At 32.8% G+C, this 26005-nt stretch overlaps 3 protein-coding genes across 3 annotated transcripts; 1 reads left to right on the top strand and 2 right to left on the bottom strand.

The window, feature by feature from the left end:
* The first annotated feature begins 206 nt into the window (after nucleotides 1-206).
* On the top strand, nucleotides 207-3211 carry LOC134273940 (uncharacterized). The gene is made up of 2 exons (XM_062756165.1): nucleotides 207-283; nucleotides 1784-3211. The coding sequence occupies exons 1-2, from the start codon at nucleotides 212-214 to the stop codon at nucleotides 3029-3031; spliced, it is 1320 nt and encodes a 439-aa protein (XP_062612149.1). The 5' UTR covers nucleotides 207-211; the 3' UTR covers nucleotides 3032-3211.
* A 3294-nt stretch (nucleotides 3212-6505) lies between these two features.
* Nucleotides 6506-7688, bottom strand: LOC134273939 (uncharacterized). The gene is made up of 2 exons (XM_062756164.1): nucleotides 7606-7688; nucleotides 6506-7483 (listed from the first exon to the last, which is right to left on the bottom strand). Exons 1-2 carry the CDS (start codon nucleotides 7681-7683, stop codon nucleotides 6575-6577), a joined length of 987 nt encoding a protein of 328 aa, XP_062612148.1. The 5' UTR covers nucleotides 7684-7688; the 3' UTR covers nucleotides 6506-6574.
* Nucleotides 7689-9406: 1718 nt separating this feature from the next.
* LOC134273943 (copine-8-like) lies at nucleotides 9407-25204 on the bottom strand. Its single transcript, XM_062756168.1, has 21 exons — nucleotides 25112-25204; nucleotides 24007-24098; nucleotides 23618-23705; nucleotides 23561-23564; nucleotides 23383-23476; nucleotides 23128-23167; nucleotides 22759-22835; nucleotides 22402-22433; nucleotides 21630-21658; nucleotides 21279-21382; nucleotides 20669-20767; nucleotides 20054-20096; nucleotides 18727-18780; nucleotides 15761-15822; nucleotides 15269-15424; nucleotides 13606-13678; nucleotides 13142-13269; nucleotides 11911-12013; nucleotides 11732-11789; nucleotides 11436-11509; nucleotides 9407-11156 (listed from the first exon to the last, which is right to left on the bottom strand). Exons 2-21 carry the CDS (start codon nucleotides 24087-24089, stop codon nucleotides 11001-11003), a joined length of 1557 nt encoding a protein of 518 aa, XP_062612152.1. The 5' UTR covers nucleotides 24090-24098; nucleotides 25112-25204; the 3' UTR covers nucleotides 9407-11000.
* Between the last annotated feature and the right edge of the window lie 801 nt (nucleotides 25205-26005).

The raw sequence follows: 26005 nt of genomic DNA, 5'->3' as shown, positions 1-26005 counted from the left end.
ACGCTATATCTATATTCTAATGACGATTTTAATAATTTTTAAGCTTTGGCATTTCAGAATAACCTCTCTTTTCATCATATTCTAATCAAATATGGATATTCCGAAAATAAGAATAAAAACTAAGAATTAGATAACTCGTACAATTTAATTTCTTATTTAGATAACTCGTACAAATTAATCTCTTATTATAAATTACGTCAGATATTACGTCATGTCAATAATGGACTCGTTGAAAATGTGTATTCTAATCCAAGTGATACTTTTCATGCTTATTCCAACTCAGGTTTGTTGCATGCGTTGTCTTACAGTTCATTCTTTTCGTTCTTTTTTTTCTGGAGGCATTTAGGATAAAGACCACAGGCAATTGTTTCTAATATATTGTGTATTGATGAAACTGCTCATTCCTAGGACTGCACCCCTCTCCCCCGCATGTATGCAATTCAAGCAGCGTAGGCAAAATAAAAAAATCAAGACCGACAAGTGCCTTTAAAAAATTCACCTGGTCATGCTGAAGATACTCCTTTAGTTCCTACGTATTATACATGTAGAGCAGCTGCTGTGTTAAAACTGTCCACTTCTCTATAGAGAATATGTTTGGGGCATCTGAGTCATTCAGGACTTGGGACAAGTCAGGTGACGTTTTTTGCTTCTGTTTGTTTGTCTGTCTGTGTAAGTCAACTATCATGCAAATTAATGAACTGCAGACTTTTTCGGCTTCTTCTCTGGAACTGTTTGAAACAATTTCAACCAATTTTTGCATAGAACATTACAAAGGGTGAAGGGGATCATGAGATGTGAACTTCATTACATGTCCCTGCCCATAAGAGCCTGAGCCCTGAGGGTTAGTCTAAATTAAACCATCAAAATTAGAATTCTTCTTTTCCCCTTGACATCAAGAAGTTGAAGGAGAGAACTAATATAGGCCCTTGGCCTGCTGTTCAATCCATATTCATATTGTACTCTTTGTATATTATGAATAAAATACTTCTCAAACTAAGTTGAACCGGCCATCGGTTCTTGGGCTAATGATCATATGGTGAAAATGCATATCCCCCGCCCCCGATATTTAGAAAAACTAGGTGCATAGGTACCGGTATGTTCTTATGATTATGTATATGTAGTGAAATTGTATACATTTTTTTGTTGAAAATCTACTTCTCTGCCTCTGGGTATAAAGGAAAATTTATTTTATCCCAAATTTGAATTTCATGGCCTCCAGTGCAGGGTATTGGAATTGGGGCTCTAAAAATTATATTTTGAAAATGCAGTACTTCTTTGAAAGTTTTCTTCTCTTTCCTACATACTAAATTAAAAAAAAACAAAAACGGAGGCGACATTCTCGAGTTTATTTTCGATACTTGGCAGTTTCGAACCGCAAGTATTGATAATCAACTCCGATTGAAGAAGGCGAAATTCCCAGTCTTCATAATGACGTTTTTCTGACCGACGTTTTCCTGGAATTTAGGCCCTATATAGCAAAATCCTGAAAAAGTCTGGAAGAAGTAATTATTTCGGACAATGTTGTGTTATACTCAGGTGACCCTTTATATAGGTCCTTTAATTGGGCCTCTTGTAATATTATATAAATATTTTAGTCATTCAATGAATTGTACATGCTTATACATGTTTATTACACAACTATCATAAACTTACCATGTTTACATGATCAAGATCATATGTGTAAATATATAAAATATCAAATTTTAAAAGAACTTACAGATATTTTAGATATAACTTATTAGATTTGTAGAGATGTGTCATTATTTGTCTTTGTTCATTTAAGGGCAAAAACATGTGGAAAATCTTAAAGAAATACAAAAACAAAGTACTAAAAAGTCGCAAAAAGTCTGACCTACCCAAATCCTTAAAACTTGAGGTTAAGCAGTTATTTAACAAAACACATAGTGAATTCATAAAGGATGAAGGCGCAGGCGCTGAACTTGAATGTGAAACAGCCGTTACTCGTTCTATCTTCCGCCTATATCCAAGGGCCACCTATCGCTGGGTCCGAAATGAGGGCTATCTAACAATGGAACCAGAACGAATGGTATTCCGGATGGGAGACCTCGTCATACAAGGACTGAAGGCGACAGATACCGGGCTTTATTCGTGTAGATTACATTATACGAAAGGAAAGGTGTTGACAGTGGGCGTTTTTTCGCTGTATGTGAAATCAGGGGATTATCCAGAAACACCCGTTCATGAGGGAAAAAAAATCTCTTTACAGTGTAACAGTCATCTGTTGGGTTTATTATATCCGAAAGCTGTCAGAGAGTGGTATCTTAATGGGACAAAAACATCATTACAAAAAATTCCCGCCAGGAAAAAACACAGTGACGTCATCAAAGATTCCACTGTTCGCATGCAAGGAAACTGGTCATGTGTCGTCCGTGATCCTGTACATAGGTGGAAATGGACAACGGCCTTTTATCGCGTCAAAATACTCCCTCCACTTAAAGGTATAGCTTTTATTATTGATTTTGTTAAGAACAACGTCAAATTGACAATATTTCTTATCATTGGGTGTTTTTGCCTGGCTATGATGCTTACTGCTATCCTCCTTGACAAACTAGAGCAATGGAAGAAACGAAAAGACAAACAGCAAAAACGAATGCTTTACCAGTTCTTAGAAGACAGCGGAAGAGGATTTTACGACAATAATGATAATCTCTGTTATACCGACGAGGATGGAAATGTGGTCGTCTGCAAAGTATCTGATGATGAATCGGATGAAGAAGGGATGATAAAAAGAAGAGTTAAGCAGCTAGGCAGGGCGGGAAAAGCAGCGTTAGAGAAGACAAAAGATTTCATACAGGGCGAAGAGGAAGACCAAGATGAAAATAAAGATGACGATGCTAACGAAAACGCCGCTGACTTGGACAGCACACATGACGCCTGCTCGTCTAGTTTCGAGGAGGATAGACATGTTTCCTTTTTTGAGGGGACATTAACAGAGGATAGTTTGGAGACAAGCTTCAATGAAAGTCGTCCGCTATTGTCCCATGAGTATTCTAACGTGTACTTCAAATAATTGTGAAGTGTCTATTGGAGAATACAGCACTAGTTTGAATTTAATACATATACATGTTTTTTGATATGCAAATGTACTTATCTTAAGTAACACGTCTGCATTATATTCTTCATACTTTCTCTGAAAATGAAATTTAAATGTAAAACAAGAAGTGGAATTGCATGTACATATATAAGAAAATAAATGTTTAAAAAATACAATAAAACGTTTTATTTCTAAAATAGCCTGAAGTGAAGACTTCTCGAACGTACCACTTAGTTGTTCTTAGAAATAATTCCACTCTTTATACTAGTATGTCATCAATATACACTAATAAAATGATAAACACACACAAATATGACATATGTAATGAACTGTGGAGAAGTGTTCTGTCGTTTCTTTTCAGTTTCAGTTCATTTTCTCCGCAGAGGTTGCATATACTGAAATGAAATTTGGAAAACAGATTTTATCGTACGACCCTTGGTCTTGGTCAAGTTCTGTTTTGGATACGATCAAGCCATTTAAGACCACAGGAGTTCGCGTACCTGTCAATTTTACCGAGATTTTCAGTAAATAAAAAAATACGCAAAATACCTATAATTTAGGTATTACATATTTTTTTTATTTTCTGATATCGGTAAAATTGATAGGTACAGGAACTCCTGTGTTAAGACAGAGTTATGCCCTTTGGACTTGGACAAATATTCCAATTATTTGGGGGAGGGGGGCATAAATGTTTTACAAACATCTCTTGTTGAATTCGTTATTTACCCTGTTAATTTGTGTTATACCAGGCACGTAGCATCGTTTTTGAAAAAAGTTTCCTTTTATTATAAAAAGTTGACAAGCAAAAAAAAAAAAAAAAAAACGAAAATTAAAAGTTTGCCTGAATGGACTTCCCAACTTAATACTTCCAATCTTTTTCTAACTTTTTGAAAAAGTGGGGGGGGGGGGGGGGGGCACTAAATGAACATTTACTATAAGGTTGTTGGGGACGCATGATTTTTGATATATCTCTTCCGTATATTCAATCTCTAACTTTTTGACACTAAATGATCAAAGGTTTACGCATGATTATCTCTTTAACATCAACAGGGAACTCATGTTCAGTTTTCTAACTTTAGGAGTTTTGAGGTCGTTGTTGGGGTAAATATCTACATGTACATCACACCTGTACAGTAGTGCGCACCTGTATTTAAAACTGTGTGTACCCCGGAGAGACCCCGAGGAAGACAAAATGGGGTCATCTATTTCTAGTACAGGAGAAGGAATTCAAACAGCATATCGCCTTTTTAGAGATAGAGAATTAGTGAGACAGATTTATCGACAAGGTCAACTTGTTAGAAATGAAAGTGCAAAGCTACAAGAATTGGTGGACGATTTAGAAGGAAAAGTTCGAGGCAAACCCAAAGTTCAGCGATCGACATTTATGCCATATCCTAGTTCATGTAATTGTAAGCAATTATTGGTTCATAACAATGATTTTAGGACACTTAAACTATTTACGGTTGGAATTGTTATTGGATATATTATATGCTTGTTTATGAATGTTCAAATGTCCGTTCAACTGTTATAGTAGTATCAGTCAAAGCTAGCTGTCATTCGTACATTATCTGTGCTAGAACTTTAAAAACAACTGATTACTTGAATATATATTATATGTATGCTGATCATGATGCTGTGCTGTGATTTATTTATTGAAAATGTTTTTTGTTATTATGAAATTATTTTATTTCATATAAAGCAATTTTTAACTGAATCAAAGTGTTTGAAATAGATTTTTTTTATATAGAAATAATGAGCATAGTGAGTTATGGATTATTATAAATTGAGAAAATTTGCATAAACGCGATTTCATGGATTGAGTTGCTGGAACGTGAATCAATGCATCATAAGTGTCCCACCTTTTATTTGATTTCACAAAAATGAAATTTGAAATTAGTAATGTTCCTCTGCTCCATTTTATTGACTAAAATGGAGGCTGTTGAAATTCATGTAACATCAATTTATTTGACAGTACCCTGTCTCGTTTTTAAAATTTATCACAGAATTCACACCCAGAGCATGGTCTTGAATTTGAAAAAAAGTTAGATGACCTAACAATCTTATACTTTATTCTACTAAATAAATGAGGAATGTGACAATAAGTACAGTTGTCATAGGGTTTGTACTTTGTAGTCAGTAAAACATTCAAATACTTGAATGATACTGATAAGACAGACCTGTATTGTATTCATTTAGAATTCGCGTCGAAAATTATACATGTATATTACTGAGTATTTATTTATTAAAACTGATTTATTTTTCGAGTTCAAGGCCGGATCAAGTGTTTTATTCATATCGTAAAGAAGTTTTTGAATAATTTTTGCTTAACACAAAGATAAACTAGAGGAAAACTGATAAAGCAGCATAACTAGTGCCAGTTAAAATTTCAGCAAATCGCGGAAAGACTTGGTTATCAAAGACTAATAGTACATAGAGATTGTTATGCAATATCTAGCAAGCTTTTGATATCATCTTCAGAGTACAATGTATAAAAAGTAAGGAAAGATGACTTTATTCTATCTGTTTTGGACAGTTTGGAAAGTTGATGATAGAAAAGTAGAAATCATCACGTTTATCATAAAATTTTGTTATTAGGTCAAATCTGAAACAGATGTATGTATTAGACTCTGTATTATGTGGTGTCTTGAAAAATTCACCAAAATTGATCGAAACCATGAATAGAAGTAAGAAATAACTAATGGTCAAAGCAAGTGTTTCCTTTTCATGTTTAAGTTTTTAAAATATAGATTCTGCTTCATATGAATACAAAAAGGCCTGCTTATAACAACAAGGGCACAATTGGTACCTATGGGAATTCCAACGGTTTGTTGGAACACCTTATCTCCGAAAACTATATGGCACGTGCTGCCATGAGACTTGATGAAAACTATGTACAGCGTTGATTTCATGCATTTGACATAGACGTTTGACCATGAAGTGTTTTTTTTTTTATCTGAATAGCCAAATTAGTTCAGTTTTCTTATGTAACTTTATGGGTTCTTTTTAAAAAAAAAAGTTTATTGTTCAATAATAGGTTATTATCTAATTTTATATTGTTGTATGAAAAAGAAACAGGGCTGGATACCATGTTAGATGACCACTCTTTGCTAGCACACACAGAATTAAAAATTGTAAATGTTGTGATCCCTGTTCCAGAGGTCTGAGAGTTTGGCTAGCACAATCAAAATAAAAGCAGTCTTTAATCAAGTAGTTGAATTTGAATTTTCATAATGCATTACCAGGTATGCTTGTAATAAGTAATGAGGGCTTTAACCAAATTCTGTCTATATGTTGAGAACACGTCGCAGCCCTATTAGACGGCGATTTTTATATATTGTTTAAGTTTTAAAAAAAAAAATCAAATTTCAGCTATCTAGATTGCTTGACTTGGATTTTTACAAATAAATGATTTTAATAAATATTACTAATAAACATGACAGAAAGACAAGATCAAATTTATATACTTTATTTTTTCTGCTGTGAAAAAGATGATCCTTATTTGTATAAGTTCACTTTGGTTTAGTTTTCTTGCTCATCAAAGTACATTTCGTTTTCACTATTATTTTCAGCTGTAAGTGGTTCATTTTCTGGCTGGGGTTCCTCTTCTGTAATCGCCAACGGTGTTTTTTCTGCACTTTCACCTTTCAAAAATACCCCTTTCTTGAATTTCGCAACCAAAAACGACACAAGAAACAAACCAATGCCAAGAAAAATCAAAAGAAAATGAATCCAATTATCTTTCATAAAGTTCTCAATTTTCCCTAAAAAAGAGGGCTCTCGGGTCACTTGTATTTGGAAGTAAGCAGTTGTCCATTCCCTTGTTGAATATTCTTGAGACGTCACACACTTCCAAAAGCCAGTCATTTTGGGCAGCGCGAAATCTACACAGTCTTCGAAGATAGAGGTCGCCGGGATACCGTTTGGAAACACAGTATACGAGTTGTTAATGATCCAGTTACGTTTTGTATACAGATACGCGTGTCCAATACCCGCACTGTTACACTGCACACAGAATCTTTTGCCATACTTGACGATTCTAGGGCGTGGCCTGAGTGGTTTGACCATCAGTGAATACACGCCTACTGTCTTTACTAAATATGGCTGATATTCTATTTGACAAAGATACGTGCCGCCATCCTTCAACAGTATCTTTCTAAAAGTTAGTTCACCCTTTTTATGCACAATTCTTCCTCTATCAGTTGAAAGCCGCATTCCATTATGGACCCATCGAAATTTTGACTGCCTAAAATTACTTATTATCTTATCTGTGACGTAATTACTGCAGTCTATTGTATAACGCGATGCTTCTTGAACCGAGAGGGCATTCAGGGAATCCCTTATGTGCTCGTTCACAAGTCTGGTGAAACTCTCCGGAAATGGAATCACTTTGTTGGCATTTTCAGGATCATCCTCCAGTATGTCCACGTTCTACATATAAGCGAAAAAACACTTGAAAAGAGTTAATATGAAAAAAGTTATGCAACATATAAACTCCTTAAGCTTGTTACCAATTTAAAAGTTATCAAAAAAATTCATCATAAAAAGTTTACCTGTTTATTAGTCTTTTTACAAAATACAGAAAGAAAACATAGGTGACAAAAACAGATAAAGAAACCAAAAGGCGACATTCTTTTTGAAAGGTGACGTCATAATTGAAATGACGTCAAAAACGTAATGATCGTTTTGCCGGATCCGATAATTTCAGACCTCATTGAATCAAATGCTGACTGACGTTTTTCATACTAACTATTAGTCCATTATTTATTCACTGAATTGACGACGGATTTTCCCGTTATTTTCCGATCATGACAAGGAGCACACGGCGGGTGTGACCGGTCGGCAGGGGATGCCCACTACTCCATGACACCTGATCCCACCTTTGATGTTTTGAAGGTCCTCGTCCGTGTTTGCTCTGCTCCTATTTTGTACTGTTTCATGGACTTTGATATTGAATACTGTTCGTTGTCTCCATATCCTTCATATTTCAGACTGAGAACGAATAAGATTTTCTGCAGAAGTTTTGCTTTATCTGCATCCAATAAAGTCTGCGGAGATAATAGTTCAAAATAAATAGTCTATGTTATCCTGGCTTTTTCATGATTTTGATGTTTTACTTGGCACTTAAAATATGAAAATCGTTAAAATAAACCTTGGAAACGTCAGATATTACGAACCAAGGGGATGAATAATCGTATAACAGGAAATGCGTAAGTCTGTCACTGGTGTTAATATGTGTCTATCCTCAATACTTATGAATTACACGTACTGATGTAAATCACATATATATATGGTAAATTTTTGTTGCCAACATCATTTGCCGGGGACTTGAGGAGAAATATCGACTAACTCCCCCACCCACCCACACAGACAGAGAGAGAGTTTTCCTTGAATGGCGTTTTAACAGAGACCTTATTAAACGATAATTGATTGGCGTCAGTTCCATTAAGAATTGTGAGTACACTGTACTATCTAAGAGCTACGGAAGTGTTTATAACAACCACGTACGGCTCTATCTTTTATTATTCTGTTTTGACAAATTAATTTAACAAATTAATTTATTATTACAAAGAATATTTTAAGAATTTCGCCAGCTATAACCAACTCTCTCTTTCTCTCTCTCTTACAGCTAATTAATGGTGATATTTAACTATATTCAAGTGAAATTAAAATAAAATTTAAAAGGTGCATGATTTCTGAAGTTTATTTGCAAAATTTTTAAATATATAATTATATAGATCTAATAGTAAAAGTAAAAAAAAAATATTGAAACTTTTCAAGATATACTGGTATCAGTATTAGTTTTAAATATTATGTTACATCTTAAGAACAGCAATAAATACAAGAGGACCAGAGGCCTTAACGGTCACCTGAGTAAAATAGAATACGACCCTGAAAAGGATCCATAAAAACATGGTTTCATAATTATGAAATAAAGGAACATAAACTGATATTATAGTGTGATACATTGCTTAAAATCGAGAGAAAAAAGGCAACCAAGGATCAATAAAAAGGTCAAGTCTGAGTGTGAAGCTGTCATTTACCAGTGTTTGTCAGACTGTCGCCTACACTATCTATTGTTACTAACATTCAGTTGTAAACAACGAACTACTGCTTTCACATACTGCTGTAGTCTAGCAAAGAATTTGAAAGAATTGCTGCATTTTTACTGTATAATTAGGAAGTAGTGGCCATAAATTCATAATCATTGTCACACTGATTTTCCTATACCAAAATTGTTGAATCCCCTTTTTGAGAAGAAGCCATATAAATCCTGTTGGATTTCTAACAATGCACAAAAATGAACAAAACAGATTGCAATTGGTCACCTAAGTGACTCACATAACCTAAAACTGAACTTAAACACATTTATTGCAATGAACATTTCTAAAATGCATTCTAAAATCACAGAATTGCGTGTTTTACAAACTTCAACAGTCATGATGCATGCAAAACTACCGCAGTAAATCAACTAAAACTGAACACAGGAAACTAAAATCAAAGTGTTGGTGCTTCAGTACACATGTATCTAACCAAGTTAGAAGTTAACAAAAGAATAAGCAATTAAAGCATTTGCTAAGTTGACATCAATTTGTACAAATTAGGAAAATGAATTACACCTTAATGTATTGAGCATTGTTGAGCATCTGTTAAAGAGAAAATAACAATGTACATTGAGTTGATTAATATTATACTATAGTCAGTTCAAAGTCATTGGATGCTGCATTATAAGCATACTGTAGACGTATTTTTTTCCACGGAATCATAATTCCGCGGAATCTTAATATCTGTTTAATCTACGGATAGAAAATAACGCGGATTTCTTAGATTGTCACTATATGCCTTACATTTATAAAAAGTACGCTTGGAAAAATTTCCGCGGAAAATTTGTGGCCGCGTACATAGCGTAAATTAATACCACGCGGAAAAAAGTACTTCTACAGTATTCAAAATCAACAGTTATCCAAGCTGTGTTCAATTCAAAATCAACAGAGATCTAAACTGGAGGTAGTCCAAAATTAATTGAGATACAAACTGAAACCAATGCACAGTCAATATATATCCAAACAGCATCCAGTTTAAAGTCTGTACTCAACAGATGCCACATCCAATGTCCATCAGTGAGTCTTCTCAATTGCCCTTAGTGACAATAAAGAAAGTGAAAAATATCTCACACAGTCATTTAAAGATAAAAATAAAATGTATAAAATGTACTACATAAAAATGTAAAAATTACATAAAAAAATTATAATTATCAGTCTAAACCTAAAGAGAATGCCATAAAAGGTATATAAGCAACAGAATCACCAACCTAAATGTCTTGACAATGTATATTGCACATTAAGAATGTTTAAAAAATTCTAGTATGAAATCACAGCAAATGTCTCTATTCCTACAGGAACCTACATTTAGGCTTTAATCAAATACTGCAAGATAAAGCTGTGAAATTTTAAAGGAAAGAATGGTTGTTTCAAAGACAAGTACATAAAACAATGTCAAAACATCTACAGAATGTTAAACTACAAACTATATTGTTCACATGGGCAATATTAACACCTCTTTTCAGATACTGCCTTTTCTACACATGGCTGATATTTCTTATTAACACACTTACATGAATTGATACAAGTAAATGTAAGAGCACCTGCAAAATCAAGGAGATATATACAGTGTACATGTATAGATCCCTAGTAAATCTAAAACCAATAATTGTTAAGAGCATAATACATCAATTCACTATGAATACACCCTGAATTAACAGCAGTAATACATCAATTCACTATGAATACACCCTGAATTAACAGCACTAATACATCAATTCACTATGAATACACACTGAATTAACAGCAGTAAATTAATTAAAAAGAATTATTGCATTAAAAATCTTAGAAGCATTTGAAGTCTGTAAACATGATAAATGATATCTCTACTTCAGGGATATGTAGGTCTATGGCGGGGCAGTAGCAGATATCCGGGGCTTTACATTGTGCTTTTTCATGTACGACAAAAACTGATCCGGTATTTCTGCCAGCACTTCTTTAGCTAGGGCTGCTTGACTCAACGTCATGTTACCACGGTTTAGGAAGTCATTAAATGGAACAAACTATAGGGAAAAAAATTAAAACTTTAGTTACATCTAATTAGAAAAATCACCAAGGCAACATCTGGAGTTGTTTTACATAATTAAAGAAAATTTAAATGGAACAATTATCTGATTGAATGGAACTTAAAGAGCTCAACACCACTAGAAGTGTTTAAAAGCATTCTATCATTTAGAATTACCAGATTGAACAGTAGTTAAAAAGCTCAACAGCATTACAGAAATAATCTTATCATTAAGAACTTGATAAAACAGTGGACAAGTAGCAATACGTTACAATACCTGTACAATATCTCTCTCTGCGTACACTCCATTGTAAGATAGTCTGACATCATCACCGTCCAAAATATTCATAGCTGAAATAAGTAATTCAGTTAAATACAGGAAGCAAGTTGTCTCATCTTCCTAATATTAATAGTCAAAGAATGCCAGAAAATAGTAATTTCTTTAGAAACATGAACTGTATTTTTTTTCTGAATGTGTGTGTACATGTTTAACATCTTCAAAATATGTGATATAACAAACTGTTACTGAAAATAATGCCTTCTAAATGTAGTGACATTTTATATCACACATACCAGTAAAATCAGCGTCCCCTACACCAACAATGATAATGGACATAGGGAGTCTGGAGGCCTGCAAGTAAAACGCACAATAATGACAATAAAAACAATGGATTGGACATTGTACAAGGTCTATTTAACTTACTGTAGTTATTAAAAACAAACTGTGCTTACACTAAACTAACTGTACTCACGTTAACAATAGCCTGCTGGGTTTGCTGCATGTCTGTGATCACTCCATCAGTAATGATAAGCAAAACAAAATACTGACTGCCATCTTGTATTGCCTGAGCAAATCTGAAAGAAATAAGTACAGTGTGCACTATATGCAAGAACCATACTATTGGAATTCAATTGTGTTGAATACCTGTGCTTTTCTTGAGATTTTTTCTCCATTTTTTTATATTGTAATGAATTTCAATGTAAAACTTTCATTACCAAATATGATCCTACTCCATCCCAAAGGTTCTGATTTATCAAAATTACCTAGTATATTCTGAATCAATACAGACTAGACAGACTGACAAAGACTTTTACATGGCCAAATAGTTCCCATTTACAAAACACACACTCGATGACAATATGTAACTTTAAAAAAACCTTTACAACACCAGTTTTTACCTGAGTACATGGTTTATGACATGGTATAAGTTAACACCTGTATTTACCTGGCTACATGGTTAATGACAAGGTGTAAGTTAAGACCTGTATTTACCTGGCTACTTGGTCAATAACATGGTATTATTAGTTACATACTTTTAGTGACAGGGTACAGGATGAAACCTGGTTAGTAAATTTCATACCTGGCGAGGTGGAGCCGAGTCAGGTATGAAATTTACTAACCAGGTATCATCCCGTACCCTCTCACTAAAAAACTGTGTAACGAATTTACCCCACCGATGAAACATTTACGTATTATCTGTGGTTTATCAATATCTTTCTCTGCTAAATGCTTCATCACGCTAATACTGTGCCTATTATGACGTCATATTGTGTTTGTGACGTAATACATCGACCGGGTATAGATTTACAACTGACCAGGTATAAGTAATCCACCTCCTTCACGTGACAGACTATAACCAATCGTAAGCCAGGATTTCAAGGGAAAATCAACAGAGGTGGGGTTAAAGTTAACACCTGTATTTACCTGGCTACATGGTTAATGACAAGGTGTAAGTTAAGACCTGTATTTACCTGGCTACTTGGTCAATGATGGTATAAGTTAACACCAGTATTTACCTGGCTACGTGGTTAATGTCAAGGTCTGTATTTACCTGGCTACTTGGTCAATGACAGGGTATAAGTTAACACCAGTATTTAACTAGCTACTTGGTTAATGACATGGTTTAAGTTACATGTAACACCAGTGTTTACTTGGCTACATGGTTAATGACAAGGTATCAGTTAAAGAACACCTGTATTTACCTGGCTACGTGGTTAATGACGGGGGAGAAATTTGTAGGGCCGTACAGTTGGACATTCTTCAGTGAGTTGTAGTATGCCTGCAGGACTCCCTCTACTCCCTGACAGAATGGGTTGGAGGGGTTAAAATTCTACAATATATCAAAGAAAGTGTTGTTAAAAATTGGGAACTGTTGCATCTCTCTGATTAAAAAAAATCTGGTGTAATTGTAACAATTGTATTTCATTAATTGAAACATTTACAATTGTACATATTTATACTAAAAAAATATGTCCTTTAACCTACAAGTCAAGAGGCAAAGTGGACTATTGCCAGTGCTGATATTACAGATAGTTTACTAGTTTGGATTTTAACATCCATTAAATATAAATATACCCCTAACTAATTTTATTCTTGGTTTTCATCATATCTATTTATGCATCTGGATTTGATTATAAAAAGTATAAAATTAATTTCAAATTGTTACCAATGCAAACTCGTGGTGAACAGAGCCATCACTCATTCTTGCTCCAAATCCCAGGGCTGGAAACAGCTTATCACTGAAGAAAAAGAAGTTATTCTGTAAAATATGTGTACAAAAAGGATCAATTTTAACACCCCTGTTACAACGCACTTTGAAAAATTACGCACTTTGAAAAAATTTTTCAAAGTGCGTTAAAATTTTGGACCAAGCTAACGCACTTTGAAAAAAATATTTTTTTTTCAAAGTGCGTTAATATCGACCATATTAACGCACTTTCAAAAAAATGTAAAGATTGATCAAAATTCCTTCAAATAATCGGTATGATAAATAACAGATCCTGGTTTGATAACTTTTTTATGATAAAGTCACTGTAGGACCTGAGATATTGACGTTTTAAATATTTAAGGTTTTGAAAAAATAAAAGGGAAAATTAAAGGGTCTTGAAAAAAAAGAGTGACGATTTTTTAAGTTCATCAATTCGTTTCTTCTTTTTTTTTAATTCTAGTCTTTGATAAGTAGATGTAAAGGTGTATAGGGGGCACTAACAGAGGACAGCTTCAAGCAACTTTGCATTTATCATAATAAAAAGGGGCCAATTTGATTGTTCAAAACTATGAAAATTCTTTCTCTCTCATAAGTTTACCGTACTTAAAAATTTATAGTTTTCATCTGTTTTAATTAACTCATTTATTTTTGAAAGTTTTCAACGTCATACCAGTTAGGTAAATACATAATTATATGAATGCTTTGAGTATAGCATAGACATCGAGACTAGGCGAAGGGCCAGGGGAGGGGATGGGGGGCTAAGCCTCCCACTTATTTTGGAAAGCTATATACATCGTATAAACATTGAAAATGCAGCGTACCTTTTTGAGGTTTATTGCTCCCCTCCCCCGTTTGTTACCAACACCTATACAGTGTATGTATTGGAAAGATAAAGATTTGGACTGAGGAATCTTATACCCGTCTTCTCCTCTTTTCGACGGGAGTAAATCAATTCATTTTTGAGGTTAGGGTTAGGCTTAGTTTTTTGAAAGAGAAATAACAAATAAAATCTTTCCATGACTAAAATATAATTTTTTTTTCAAAGTGCGTTAAGTGTGTCCATGGTAAAATATATTGATGTAGAATATTAACGCACTTTGAAAATTTTTTTTTCAAAGTGCGTTGAGTTGGTCCCAAATTTACACACTTTGAAAAATATTTTCAAAGTGCGTTGATTTTGTCCCAATTTTAACGCACTTTGAAAAATTTTTTCAAAGTGCGTAATTTTTTCAAAGTGCGTTGCCACACACCCCCCTCCCCCCAACTGTACAGAAGCCTTGGAAATACTGAAATTTAACAATACAGTATATTGCCCATAAAATACTGTACCAAAAACTGTACCAAACATCAACAAGAAAAAAATTATGTTTTCTGATAAACAATTCAAATTGCAAGAGAATATTCTATTTACCATTAATGTTGGTGTTCCACCATGATTCTTTGCATGGGTGAAATACATGTATATGTGACATTTTCTGTACAGCCAATAGATCAGATATACATGTACGTTGTACTGTACAGTACACTGATCATGCAGATACGGATAAACAGGAAGAGCACTATAGAACAGGTATAATGTTAATCACACCTGGACATTCATTGTCATGTTTGGTTTCCATACCTGTCATAGTCCTGAATAATGTTTCCTACAGCTTGAATAGCCGCAGCGTATTGGTTTGGGGTTCCGTATGGGTTCAGGTAATGAAGAGATGAGGGAGAAGAGGGGTTTCCATTAGAGGCAGTGAAATCTATCGCTACTGTGAAGTTCATTTCAGTGCTACTAAATCAATAATTTTTTTTTTTCATTTTCACATTTTAAATGATTTCAGTTAAAAATTTAGTTTCTGACAGTTGTACCTTAACATCAATTAAGTGTTGAATCATATTAAAATTCTCTTAAAGGTTTATTTTATCTCATTTTAAATTTACTTCTTAAGTTTTTAAGTTTAGAATACAAACATACACAAAAGGAAAAAAAATATCTAGATGATTTTCCTTGTTATAAAAACTGAAAAAATCCACTAAGTTTTTGAAATTCTGCTAAGAACAGTAGATACCTGTTAACAGTTATCATTTGCAAAAAAAAAAATATATATATTTGTTTTTTACTGACCCACTTTGTATGTAATCCAGAAACGAAAAGATCTGCTCTGATTTATAACTCAATAGTAGCACCTGCAATTAAAGAATTATTTAGATGTTTAAAAGAGATAGACAGATGCAACATCAATCTAATTAAAATTAAACTTGTACTTTTGATCATCCATGTTGTGCTTCATTGGCTCCCATTGAAGCAAATAGAAGAGGGAAAAAAACACAAATAAATTTGGATTTTAAAGGAACTGTTTAATTCACAAGATGGCTGGAAATATTTGTTTTATGCAGTATAATCCGCAAGAAAACAGTGTCAGATTGAAAAAAATTAATGTAGAAGTACTATTACATCTGATCTATCTTTATATTTCTTTTTCTTAAAAACCAATGTTTCTTTTAAAGTGTATAAGCTAACAAAAGAAAGACACATGCACGTGATTTCATGCATGTTACAGTAATCATGGTGTGAAAATACTCATAAAATCAATGTCTCACTTTAATATTCATTAAAAGAGGAAGAGTTATATAAAATGTCACATTTTTTCTCACATAAAGATCATTATTGATGAATAAGTTGCTGTAAATATAAATCTCCCAAATTACAAACTCTCTTTCAAATCATTAAAAAGGAGACTATATCAATTAATGGCATTTACGTCTTACTAGAAAAACATTGGAAGAACAATGACCTTCTTCCGCAAATCAATAACATGCCTCGGAGAAAAGGTTTTAAATTCTCCAATTAAGTCATGCCTTAAAAAAATACAGATAAAAGATACAAAATTTATAATGATGAATATGTTTCTACAACTTTCAGAAGTTGATTTCATTTTTTTTATTTAAATAATGAATCGATGCTTAGAGCGAAAAGATTATCATTCCCCTTATAAATCAAATTGAGCACTTAACAGATGGATATATTATAACATATTACACTTCTAAAAAAGCATCATTCCATCCTTGGCTCTTTGTTATAAGCATGTTATACTGTAAATTTATTTAAAAACCTTGTACATACCCTCCATCTTTGTCCCAATCATAACATTCAAATTTAATGCTCCTAAAATGTAGAATATAAATAAAATGCAGAAAATCTTTATTTCATAATACCAAGCATATTACCGGTAATGCTTTCCATTCTGAATATTTAAATAATACAAATCTATATATACTGAAAGGAAAAAGAAACGCAGGGTAAACTTTTGAGGTAAAATAATTTTATTTTTCTTGATGTATTTTCTAGTATTCCTATCTAACGTCAAAATTCATCTTTAATAAAAATGTAAGTTGAAATTCCATTTTTTTTGCCTCATAATTTTCAAGTTATTGAGACTGAATGACGAATACCCCCTATCAAAAAGTGAAAATTGAATTTTATCATTATCTTTTAAATATATTACCTTCGCGTATCTGTCACGGTCTTTTTTCTCCTTTGCAAATTCAAAAGTGTGTTTATCCTACTAATAGGGATATTTTTCAACCTTTTCAAATATGTAGTCCTTAGTTGAAAGGGACTTTTATTGGACACTTCGAACCCTATCTTCCACTAGCCCTTGGAGAACAGATGTTCAATGAGAATTTTTTGGTTATCTTTATGGGGACCAGTCGAGTGGGTAACAATTTTTGCTTGGCTGAAAATCTTGATAAACCTAATTACAATGGGCCGGAGTTATTGACGAAAAAAATTAAGCAAACTTTCACCTGCGCATGCGCCAGTGAGAGGATCTCCAACATAAAGTTGACCAGCTTTAAGATCCAAATCGCGCAATCGGTTTCTTTCAGTTTTATGGTGAATGTAATGATTATGATAACCTACACTATTTATAGCAGTTTTGTGGTAGTAAGGTGGCGATTAAACAGGTGGCAGGACGAATAACCCGCTCTTGACGTGGCTCAGTTACGCGTCAATTTTTCCCATCAATAACTCCTGATTAAAAACCATTCAAGGCCCTCTCTGACGACAGTTAAGACGTTTCTAAGGGGGGAAACTTTCTCAGTTTAGCGACTGCACAGCAAGCTGTTGTTGCCTTTGTCCTTACTTAGGCAACGTAAAAGCCAGATCCAAAGATTTATGGAACTTCCGTCAACTGTAAATTTTCAAGATTGCAAGAAATGCATAATATCTGTAAATACTGAAAAACAATGTGTATACTTCAAGTGCATCAAATGGTAAAAACAAAATAATTATAAAATCTAGAGACAAGACAGAAGTCGTCATCAAGTTGCACAGTGTTTTTGGCTTTTTAGCACTTTTCCTACGTTACGTCATACATTTCACGTTTGAATAATTCTGAACACTGATTTTGGTGCATAGTAACCTTGTGAAGATTCTTATCTGACCAATTTTGAATTTTTGACCTATGACCTTGGAGAAAAAATTCGCATATTTTGTTACCCTGCGTTTCTTTTTCCTTTCAGTATATATGCAGTGTACTTCTAATTGTATGCTTCATTTTTTAAATATCTATATTTTCTAGAATTTTCCCAATTATGAAGAAAAAAATTAAAGAAATGTATTTACTAGTTTTATAATCTTATTTGAAAATTTTAAAAATACTCACACACATACTTTATAACAAAAGGAAATTATTATGAGCCCATAACCCAACATTGAATGTTTTACATTACCTACAGCTACAATGTATGTATATTTCCTACAACTACACCAGTCATAGTCCCATTACACAAGGCCCTGGACATGATTGTAAAGGGTCTCCAGGTAGGATAAAAAAAACATGCGTCTTCATGATGACTTCTGTTCTAATGTACCACAGTGTAACTACAACAACATAATTAAACTTGTACTTTTGATCATCCATGTTGTGCTTAATTGGCTCCCATTGAAGCCTATAAAGAGGGAAAAAAACAAATAAATTTGGATTTTAAAGGAACTGTTTAATTCACAAGATGGCTGGAAATATTTGTTTTATGCAGTATAATCCGCAAGAAAACAGTGTCAGATTGAAAAAAATTGTGTAGAATTACCTCCCCTGAATCTTTATATTTCTTTTTCTTTGCCTGTTTCTTTGGGTGTATAAGCTAACAAAAGAAAGACACATCTTATTTGGCATGTTCAGAATCTTGGTGTGAAAATACCATAAAATCAAGTCTCACTTTAATATTTTTAAAAGAGGAAGAGTTATATAAAATGTCACATTTTTTTACCACATAAAGATCCATTATCAAATTGATGAATAAGTTGATGTAAATATAAATCTCCCAAAAAATTACATCTCATTATCAAACCTTAACCAAGAAGTCAATGAAAATATCTACTTTTAATTAAGAAGAGACGGACCCCTTGACAATTTTTCATTTTTACATTACTTCAATAAATGTGGTTAAAAAAATAGAGGAGGGCATCTATGATGAATGCTCAACTTTCAGTTATCTTCATTCATTATAAATAATGAATCGAAGGGGTTCGTTTATCTTCACCTGCCATCTTCATTAACTCGGGATATACTGTAAATAAGGATTAGACTTTCCAAAGAAATCCTTCTTATCACATGGTGACGAGCTCGGAGGCGATGCACTAGTTATCTCCTCCTGAATTTAAAAACATGCATAAAGCAACACTAAAAGAATTATTTTGTGTGATTATAGCAATCCATTTGATTTTTTCTAAATTTAAAACGCACTTGAAAAACTCATTCAAAATCTTCATGCTAAAATTGGTTGCATGCTTAGTTATTTTGTTACTAGTATTATTTAAAAGGTTTTCAAAGATACTCATCTTTATTTTCTGTTTTGTAAATATTTGTTTACAGAGGTGGATTCTCATTGATAGATTTACTTTACATCCTTCAATCAAGCGCATATAAAAAGCGTTTTAGACTGTGATATCAATTCATCTAACGATCTGTATGTAATTAGTTTGAAACTCCTCTGTCTACACATGTAAAACCTTAAATAAATATACACACAGTAACTGTTTTCAAATAATATTTGTCTATTTTCTCCTGCTTGTGTCAATTTATAAATTAAGTTATATATTTAATAAAATTCTCCATATCAGTGATCGTCTCTGTGGCGTAATCGATAAGGCAACTGACAACCTCATGTCGTGAGTTCATTCTCGTAGTGCATACAATTTTATTCAGAAAATAAGGCCAAGTGAAATTCGGCATAGTATGCTTAAGCTATATAAATCCTTAGACCACTATGCGAGAATTAGGGTATGGGTTATATAGAGACAAACTGACAAGAAGCATAATAATATAATATATTACACTTATAACGAAGCATTATTTCATGCGTGGCTCTTTGTTATGAGCATGTTATACTGTAAATTCATTTAAAAACCTTGTACATATCCATCTTTGTCCCAGTCATAACATTCAAATTTAATGCTCCTAAAATGTAGAATATAAATAAAATGCAGAAAATCTTTATTTCATAATACCAAGCATATTAATTTTTCTTCCATTCTGAATACCATATAAGTCGAAATTTTAGCGAGACGCAAATTTAGCAATTTCTACCTAAAAACTGGTATTTTATTCTTAGCGAGAATTAATTTTAGCTTTTTAAAAATGCTAAACTAAAGAAGCTATTACAAATAATACGCATTCATTTTTAGCGATATTCACTTTTAGCGATGTAAGCCCCCATGCTAATAATGCCAAAATTAAATCCTTGCTAAAAATTCTACTTATACGGTATTTAAAAATCACAAATCTGTATACATTGTACATGTAGTTGTATGCTTAATTTTTTAAATATCTATATTTTTTAGAATTTTCCCAATTATGAAGAAAAAAGATAAAGAAATGTATTTACTGGATGTTATAATCTTGAAAAAGTTTGACTAAAAATACTCACATACATACTTTATAACAAAAGGAAATTATTATGAGCCCATAACCCAACATTGAATGTTTTACATTACCTACAGCTACAATGTACATATATTTCCTAGCCTCACCTGTCATAGTCTCCATTACACAAGGCCCTGGACATGATTGTAAATCTCCATGGATTTAACGTCTTCATGATGACTTCTGTTCTGTGTACCACGGTGTAACTACAACAACAACAAGAAAAATCTGTAGAGTGTACATTCTTAATTCTGTAACTATAAATGACTATAGAAAAAAAAATTATGCATGGAAAAGATATAACTTTTAAACAAGGGAAGATAGAGATTTTATATAAGAACATGGGAAGGTACAGTATTTATATAAGATAAGCACTAACTTTAACAATTTTTTCTAAAAATACCTAAAAATTTCCCCTGTATTCTTTACCTACAAGTTTGATATACAATATTACTTTTCAAAATTTTGAATAAGAGAAATTTTTATTTTACTAATTCATTACCACAGAAAATACCATAACATTTAGCATTCTTGACTTCATTATCAAGACCTAAACCAAGAAGTTTGACCTACTTTTACTTCAGAAGAGACGGGGCTTTATTTGTTCATTTTTACAATACACGTTCTTCTATAAATGGGGGTATAGAGGAGGGCACCATAGCTCACTTGTTATCTTCATTCATTATAAATAACTGGATGGGGGTTAGTTTAGCTCACCTGCCATCTTCATTAACCCGGGAAAGCTGTAAATAAGGATCAGACTTTCCAAAGAAATCCTTCTTATCCAGATGACTAGCTCGGAAATGAAGAGTTATCTCCTCCTGAATTTAAAAACAAGAAAAAAGCAACTTTAAAAGAAATTTTGTGTGACTTAGCATCAAGCTAAATTTAAAACTGAGAGAAAACTATCAAATTTATAAAATTTTCCATAGATGTACATGTATAATTTAAAATTTTCATTTTGCTTCTTTTTAAATATATAAATGAGAACAAATTATCATTTTAGGAGAGATATACGGTACATGTAACATGAACCAACAATCTCTAGCTGTGATTTAATCAACAAACCTTGCAATTGCTTAGCTCCTCTCCTCTGACTGTAAAACAAATAAACATACACACAGGTCAGCAACAAATCTATAGGGTTCTCATGCTGAGTTTACATTTCATATGACAGATACTGACATGGGTTAATTACTCATTAAAGTAATAACTTAGCTTCGAAACAAGGACAAGGCTTATGTATACATGTAGTCTACATTTTCACTAATAAATTGTACAAGTGAAATTCTAGCTACTGCAGGTACTCCTTAATTTTATTATGAAGAATGCCTTATTTTTCATTTAGAACTACATGTAAATACATGACACATGTGTAAGTGCTAAGAAATAAAATTAATATACATGTAAGAAGCAGTAATGATATGCTACATATCATCATCATATCCTGAAAATATCACAATTCTTTTTTTCAAAACCAATTAATATGTTAAAAGATTTAACTGTAATTATGGAAATATTATATTTCATCTTCCCACATACTGATGTAGCTAGATTATTTAAAAACTTCCAAATACTGATATATAAAATGTGCACATTCTCTAAACAGTTGGGCCTATAGCAAGTGTATCATACATGAAGATACATGTATCAATAATCAATCTGCAATATTTAGGTTCTCAATGCATTATCTTCTGATACATAGGCAAGTACATTGTTTTGTGGCAACACAAAGCAACAATCTTAGGCACGAAAAATCTATGTATATTTTATTAAATGAACATTTTCAAGCACCTTCAAACACCCAAAAGCTCAATGAATTTATGGTACTTTTAATTACCTATTATTGTCCCATTCTTTCTCCTAGATCCCCTGCAAAGTGTATAATCATTTAGTAATTTGTGTTCAAACACAGAATTATCTGCAGGAGTTCATAAAAAATAAACAGAAGTTGGAGTGTGGAACCAACCATTGTTTATCATTTATATTTAACTAAAAGAGCTCAAACACATCTGAGGCATCTCCCAGTTTTATTTATCTCTTACAGCAACAACTTCAAAAAAATTATATTTTAGTGTTGTTCAAGATAGGTATAACCATTTAAAATTTTCATTTTCTAAAACATTTTCATTTCATATTTGGTAAATAAAATAATCAGCCAACATTTCCAATAATTAAATGAAAAAGCATAATTTACTGTAAAGGCTTTTCTAATTTCCCTCCTGGTGCCCCTACAATTTCTCCCAGGCTGCACTCCATCCGTCCAATGAAATCCTACAGCATAAAAGAATTAGCAGAAAGTTATCAATTATGTCCTACAGCAGAAAGCCCTCAATTACTTATGTTACCAATAAATATAGGCGATTATTTTGGTGTCTATCAATTGAATGATTTACATATTCTAAAAAGTGGATATGCTATTTGTGATGTGTATTTTTCTTTCATACTTTCCACCCAGAAACAGAACAAAAAAAAAACAAAACAAAACAAAAAACAAAAAACAAAGATGACTTTTCCCATCTTCAACATGTCCAAGCCTTTAACTGAGAAATAATAATTCACTTACATGATTTTTCAAATTATGAGAAGCAGAATCAACATCATATCTGAAATAAAAAAAAAAATCTTATGTACATAATTTTCAAGTTATTTTTTTGTATAATGTATTAACTTTAAATATACATCATAAAACAATGTATACATACACACTTTACTTTAGTTGTTATATATCTAAAATATGATTTTGAAATATATCTTAAGTTGATACATGATAGCTCTGACATTTGTAAAGATGTATTACAATTTTATTACATTTACTCACATTTCAAATTTAATGCTCTGTAATTCTTCAAAGAGGTAGGTGAGTGTAAATTTCTTGGCAAAGTTGGGATTGAGCTGGTTATCAATTGTTTCTTCTCCCAACCTAATTTCAAATCCATATAAACAGTTCTTCCGACCTAAATTTCAAAACCATATAAACAGGATAAATAATTTCAGACTGTGCTCAGATTTCAAATATTGAAGTGATATTTTTTTCTTTTCAAAGATAGCCTTACCTCATAAAATGTGTTAGTTTTTATATCTTTCATAAACAAAACACACATTGGGTCTGATTTAGAGAAAACATCCATGTCTGCTAAATTTCTGAAAATAAAACCCACAATATACAATGTACATGATGCTGTGCAAGTGAATTATTTACTGATACAGAATTTTAATTTACTGACTCCTCAGTATAAACCTAAAATTATTACAATGTCCTGCTGTTTACTGTTGACAAATAACTTACCTAGCCAGGTAAATTATTTTATTTTTTAAAAAAACTTCCCTAAAGGTCTTTTGACAATTTTAACAACAAAGCAGAACAACATTAACAGTGAATCTGACATACACATGACACTGATCTATATTCCCCCAGTCAGTGGTATAAGTATAAAGCAGTTACCTGCACTGGACACTGATTTCCACCTGAGTAGCCGGGACAACAGCAGTGCCAGCCTGAAATCCACCTGGACCTGCAGTCGTCATGTTGATGTACTGAAAATCATGAAGAAATTTTTCACTATTGTAATGAAATTTGTGAATATGAAATATATAGTGCTCCGATAGAATAGGAATAACTGAATAACTATCTTTTCATTTGTTATTTGCCATCCTTGGCATTAATGTTGATTTAATGGTTGCCAACATTCATTTTGCAGCTCAGCTTACCTTGCAAACATCATAAACATTTCACAGGTAAAAATCAGTTTCTGACAATCACATAAGCATCAAGGGTTGCAAATAATTTCAAAAAATTGGAGACCAATTCCAAATAACAAAAAATTAGGAGACCAATTCCAAACAACAAAAATTTATCATCCTCAGCTGTATACATCATGTACATCATGATACATTGTACCAGGTGCTGATTCTGAGAGGGGTGCTTACAGCAACCATCCCCATTAAATCAAACACAAAAATTTTAGGTCTATATAGGTTTCACTGACATATATAGATGAATGTTGGTAAGATTACAGTTAATACATGTATTCTGCATATCAAAGTTATGATCTCTTCATAATAGTCTTATTGTTAACAGGTTAACTCTCAAAATATCCAGGGAACTCTACCCCTGGTCCTTCACCCCTAGTCCTTTACCTATTACGTAGCTGGGGACCTCAAAGTAACAAGATTCCCAGGAACTAATAGCCCATTCCCCCTCTAAAAATTCTGGATAGTGTAGAACATCATAATCAACTTTGTATAAGTTCACAGGCGAAAAAGGGTGGGGCACTTGATACATTTCCCTTTTGCGATATTTTGTCCTAGGAAGGGTAAATTAAAAAAAAAATGTTTAACGAAACATATAAAAGTTTCTGGGCTTAGTACATTTTTATCGACTTCTAGGCCTAGTTCGGAAATGTGTTATGTCAATATCTAACTAATGTAGACTAAATTCAAATTTTAACATTTCGTCGATTGCCATTCAAAAGAAGTCATATTGAAATATGCATTCACATATTTATGGAAATTATATGCCTTATGCTTATTGAAATTATTCTACTCACTTTGGCCTTTAGTTTATATGTGAAAGATATGTTAGATCCTCAATTATTCTTGTAAACAACATTACAACATATTTTGAATTATCGTTCTTACTTTCTATATCCCGATCCCGATGAAAATTCTCATCAAAGTAAGGATTGAGACGATGTTCGAAAAAAATACGATGGTTGAAGGATTAATGGCTAGGGAATTTTGCGTTGCAGTATATACTGCAATATTTTAACTGTATTGCAACGTGTACTGCGTTATTTTCATTATAAAATAAAAATGTCATGATTAAAAACGGAGACAAATATTTATATTAATTTATTAAATAGATTTATTATGTGTCTAAGTTAAAAAAAACAAACAAACCAGGGAACAGGTGCAAAGGAAGAGCACATGGGCTTGTGTAGAGAAAAATAAAGCAGTTAGAAAATGAACCTCGGAGAAAAAACACTGTAATTATGTCTCAGGCACGTAGCATCGTTTTTGAAAGGGGGGGGCAACCGTGATAAAAAAATTTTTTTTGCTTACCTGAAAAGAAATTTGGCCAAACTCGAAAATCCTATTTCGTGGAGGGGGGGGGGGGGAGGGTATGGGGGTAGTGGCCAACTTTTTTTGAAGGCCAACTTCCTTTCACTTCCATTTTTTTTTTTTTTTGCATACATTTCCTTCCTACATTTCCTTCATATTACTATACTGTGGTAAGAAGTGGGGGGGGGGGGGACCAATCTTTCAATGGACATTTTCAATAGTAAAGGTAATGTTGGCCCCCCTGTTGCTACGTCCCTGTGTCTTGATAAGTAATCGATAAGGCAATATTCCCGTGATCAAATTTAGTATTAGAAAACAATTCAGGCCTTATAATTAGTACGATTTTTAAATTTCGATTTTTAAAGTTAAGCACATTGGAC

Source organism: Saccostrea cucullata, unplaced genomic scaffold (genome assembly GCF_032062105.1).
Source record: "Saccostrea cucullata isolate Sc308-1 unplaced genomic scaffold, CSIRO_AGI_Scuc_v1 ctg1276, whole genome shotgun sequence".
Classification (NCBI taxonomy): domain Eukaryota; kingdom Metazoa; phylum Mollusca; class Bivalvia; order Ostreida; family Ostreidae; genus Saccostrea; species Saccostrea cuccullata.
Note: the sequence above shows the minus strand (reverse complement) of the source record. Positions and strands in the feature narration are given on the sequence as shown.